General features: G+C 42.3%; 1 protein-coding gene across 1 annotated transcript in view; it reads right to left on the bottom strand.

Moving 5' to 3' along the window:
* LOC118328381 (sodium-dependent neutral amino acid transporter SLC6A17-like) overlaps nucleotides 1–4,165 on the bottom strand; it is a 12,056-nt gene that overhangs the window by 3,227 nt on the left and 4,664 nt on the right. The window contains exons 4-9 of the mRNA XM_035662092.1: nucleotides 4,075–4,165; nucleotides 2,218–2,399; nucleotides 1,998–2,108; nucleotides 1,654–1,895; nucleotides 542–734; nucleotides 260–452 (exon numbers count right to left, since the gene is read on the bottom strand). Coding sequence (XP_035517985.1) covers nucleotides 260–452; nucleotides 542–734; nucleotides 1,654–1,895; nucleotides 1,998–2,108; nucleotides 2,218–2,399; nucleotides 4,075–4,165 — 1,012 coding nt within the window. The remainder of the gene's footprint in view (nucleotides 1–259; nucleotides 453–541; nucleotides 735–1,653; nucleotides 1,896–1,997; nucleotides 2,109–2,217; nucleotides 2,400–4,074) is intronic.

Raw genomic sequence — 4,165 nt, 5'->3', positions numbered from 1 at the left:
GCCATTCAGAGGAAAAGTTAAGAAATGGTCAAGGGTTTGGTCTAATAGATAAATAGAAATAGAAAACTGGGAAATAATAAATGAAAAATAAAAGGGTTTTATTGCCAGTAAGTGTTTTGCATTCAGTACACTCTGAGCAATAATACAAAGCCTAATGCAGTCCATTCCCTACAGTGCTTTAATGCTGTGCTGAATAAGGGGTTTAAACTACTAATAGCACACAGTGGACTGACTGAGGGAGTCAGTGGGGGAGGTTTACCTGTGAAAAGCTCCTTCTGGACCTTGTAGGTATCGAGGACAGGTGTGGTGATGCCAGTCATGGTGCCGATCATGCTGCCCAGACCGAGGTTGATGAGCATGAAGAAGAACATGACCGACCAGAATGGAGATGCCGGGAAGTGGGTCATGGCTTCTGTGAAGGCGATGAAGGCCAGGCCGGTTCCCTGGACAGCCTGCAGAGAGGATCAGAGGAGTGAAATCAGGTGACAGACAGAACATGCTATGTTTTCCGTAGCAGGACTGTGCCGACATCAACACTCACCTTGTTAAGCTCGTCCTCCAGGAGACAAGGCTCCAGTCCCAGTTGGGTGAAGCTGCCCTCTTTAATGGTCTTGATGACCCCGTACATCTCAGCGTAGTCTGATGTGCTGAGATGGGAGAAGTTTACATGTGGAGGGATCAGATCGTGACTCAGGACGTTAGAGTTGAGGTATCCCAGAATCTTCTCTGCATTACTAGAAATAAAAAAGAGCAGGATTAGACTGACATATCGACATATATCATAAGAAATAAAGCTAAACAAGTACAATCAAACTTAAACATGTACATTCTGTTGAGGCTGCACGACTTTATATCTATTCATAGGTCAGATCATTATCTACTGTATATATAGGAAGTGCAAAGAATGCACAAATAAATATTGTATGAAGTACCGAGGTGATTTTAATGTGCATATTGAGTCTGCTGAGCATACAGTCTGCTTAGACTTGAGGATGACAATCACAAGGTAATATGTACATATCAATGCACAATGTTTATACAACACTGTAATATATGAGATATGTATGTACAGTAACGTGACTCCAGGGTTATTTCACAGTTAAGGAAGTCCTGTCATACAAAGTGCTTTAACTACTCATCATTCACACAAAAAATATAAAGTCAGGTTATATGTGTATTTATGATCTTTAAGGTTACTTTTACTGCTCTTAGATTGTTTCTTGAACATGCTTCCTTTCACTTTAGTTCACCCAAAATGCAAAAATGTATGACAAACTAATGAAGTCTTGACCGAGTGGAAACCTCCATGGCTGGAAAAAATTAAGCCAACATGGAAGTGCCAAAAACGAACTCTTAAAGCTATGCATAATTAAAGGCATGGTCGCTTTGAGTGACAGGTGGGTGCCATCGCAGGCAGCTAGTGGCTTCATCTGCTCTGCCTCAGCTCCATCCATGCTCCAACTCTTTGCCTATTTGTGGATTAGCTGGGACAGAGCCGGACACTGCCAAGATGGCAGAAAGTTAAAATCTCCAAATCAAAGTAAAACCAAAATTACCTGTATGGCTAGACACCACCAGAGGATGTTAATTAATCTCTTTATTATCATAATGTTAATTTCCTGTATGTAAATGCTTTTTCAGGTGTGAACTTACTCTACGACACACTTTTCATTCATGATGTTGGCCTTGAAGCCCAGCACAGCGAACACCACCAGTGTGGCCAGAATGGATGTCAGAAAGTTGATGACAGAGACGAGCACGGCATCAAAATGACAGTTGTTATCAATCTTATTGTAACTGGAGAAGGCTATGACTCCTCCAAACCCCAGACCCAGGGCGAAGAAGACCTGGGTGGCTGCCTCCCTCCACACCTGGGGCTCCAGCATCTTCTCCAACTGCGACGGACAGAGAGGAAGTCAGTTCACAAGTTTGTTATTTAGAGTTTTTCAGTATGGCTGAGTAAAGACACTGGGACAAAGCAGTTCTGTCAGTCTCACCTTCGGAGTGAACATGTGAGCGATACCGTCCACTGATCCCTTCAGCATTAAACCCCTGACCAGGAAACAGAACAGCACCACATATGGGAAGAGAGAGCTGAAATACATCACCTGTGGAAGTGGAAAAGGGAAAACATACATTCAGCAAAGGGAAACAAGGGGTCTCCTTCATATGTTTCTCTCACTGTGTTATCCATTTCTGTCTCATCCTCTCCACTACCTTCCCAGAGGAGGCAATTCCTCTGATGACGGCGAGGCAGACGATGATCCAAGCCACCAGCAGGGACAGGGTCATTTTGATGTTGAGTCCGCCACTCTCTGCGATGGTACTGGTGGTGTTCAGAGTCTGACGGTACCAGAAATAGGTCGTAGCCGAGCTTTTCTCGCACTCCGGCTCCACAACTGTGTGTTTTGAAGACAGATGGAGCTTTAGTTATTGGGGTGATAAGTGAAGAAAAGGCAAGCGGTGTGGGAAGATGAGCACAGGAGTTTTTGAATGTCATCCAGAGAGGGCAGAAGGAGAAATATAATGAGACTGAGGATGTTAACTTAGGGTCAATCTCTCAATTCTCGGCTGGTTTACACCTCTCAGGCGTAAGGGGAGCTGAACAAGGTTGTCTGTGTGCTTAGTATGCCAAGCATGGACCTCCATTTCACATCACCTGAGATTTCTTACAGAGCACACCCAGTATATTATATTCTTATTACCTTGAAGAAATGAGATATAGAGTGTGTGGCTGTGTTTAGTCAGCAGTAATACAATTCTCCACATAATATTGCAGGATGGTGCAGATTTATCTGCGCGGATGCACACAGACACATAAATACAGATGCACAGAAAGCTCTTTATAAATGTATGGCCATCTAAATCTGATGCATTCAAGATGGCCTCTGCTGAACTCACAGTCTAGTATAATTACTATCTGGTTCAATCATGGTGTTTTCTATGTCACACTGGACACAGATGCATGAGAAACACATAGTTTCTGTCCTTCCAGTGAATCATTTTACACTCTACTGCAGTCCCTCAGCTTGAGCGTCCTTCAGTCTGAATCTCTGCTCCCCCGTCTGCCTGCCAGCCGCCTTGCTGAGTCATACACATGCTGAGTGTTTCTCGGCCGCCCTGGGGTTATGTTATTATCGCTTCTAATCAACCTCCAGAAGGTTTTAATCTGGATTATGTCTGTGAAGGTGTGACAGAAAGCTGTAAGGAAGTTAACACAGTTTGTCTGATCTGCTTACTGCAGGTGTGTTGATAGAGGCTGAGGCTGCAGGGCTTCATGTGTTTAATCCTACAGATTGCAGCGTGGCGGCCCATTAAGAAATTATTGTGAGAACCATATACATACTACTACTACATAAGACTGACCATAGCAGTGACACAAATGGATTATTGTTCTAGACTTAACATAATCCTGATGTATGCACTCTTGATATTAGATGAAAACATCCATCTACTGTACTGTAGTGTACATTTTTTATAGATTATTAAAAGTAAACCCTTTAGATCAAGTCTGCATTCAGCTTATATGCTATGTAAATGCAAATGCCACCCAACTCACTCACTTACAGTAACTTACTCTCTCTTTTTCTTTGCCTTTGATTTTTTAATTTTCTCTACTGCACACTTTTTTTATCACTGAAATTGTTTTTATTGTCTATGATTTGTAGCTATGTTAGCAGCATGGCTCTATGGATGACATGTCGCTCTAGCTTCTACCACTTGCAGACAGATAGATTAATGGATAGATTGCCATGAGATGCACAGATGTTCATTGTCCCCAGAGAATGAATCATGATGACCTTGGCGATCCCCTGACTCTTCTTCTGCGCCACCATGAGGTTAACATTTGTGATTTTTAGTGAAATATCTCCTGTAAAATGCCTCAGTTGTAATTTGTGTGTTGTGTGTATTAGCAAATGTTAGCATGCTAACACACTAAACTAAGATGGTAAATGTTTATTTTCCAGTGTGTAACATTTAGTGGCATCTAGTGGTATAGTTGCCTTGCTTAAATGTTGTTCTGAAGCATTTATTCTGCTTTATGTCTGTTAATTAATATTTAATGTCACTCACTGGCAAGAGTCCCATTCTTTCTGATTGGACAGTCACTCCATGGAAGAGGATACTGGAAGGATTGGAAGAAATAGAAGATGCTCCAGCCGAT

This window comes from Morone saxatilis, unplaced genomic scaffold (assembly GCF_004916995.1).
Source record: "Morone saxatilis isolate NCDOM2014 unplaced genomic scaffold, NCSU_SB_2.0 Contig18, whole genome shotgun sequence".
Classification (NCBI taxonomy): domain Eukaryota; kingdom Metazoa; phylum Chordata; class Actinopteri; family Moronidae; genus Morone; species Morone saxatilis.
Note: the sequence above shows the minus strand (reverse complement) of the source record. Positions and strands in the feature narration are given on the sequence as shown.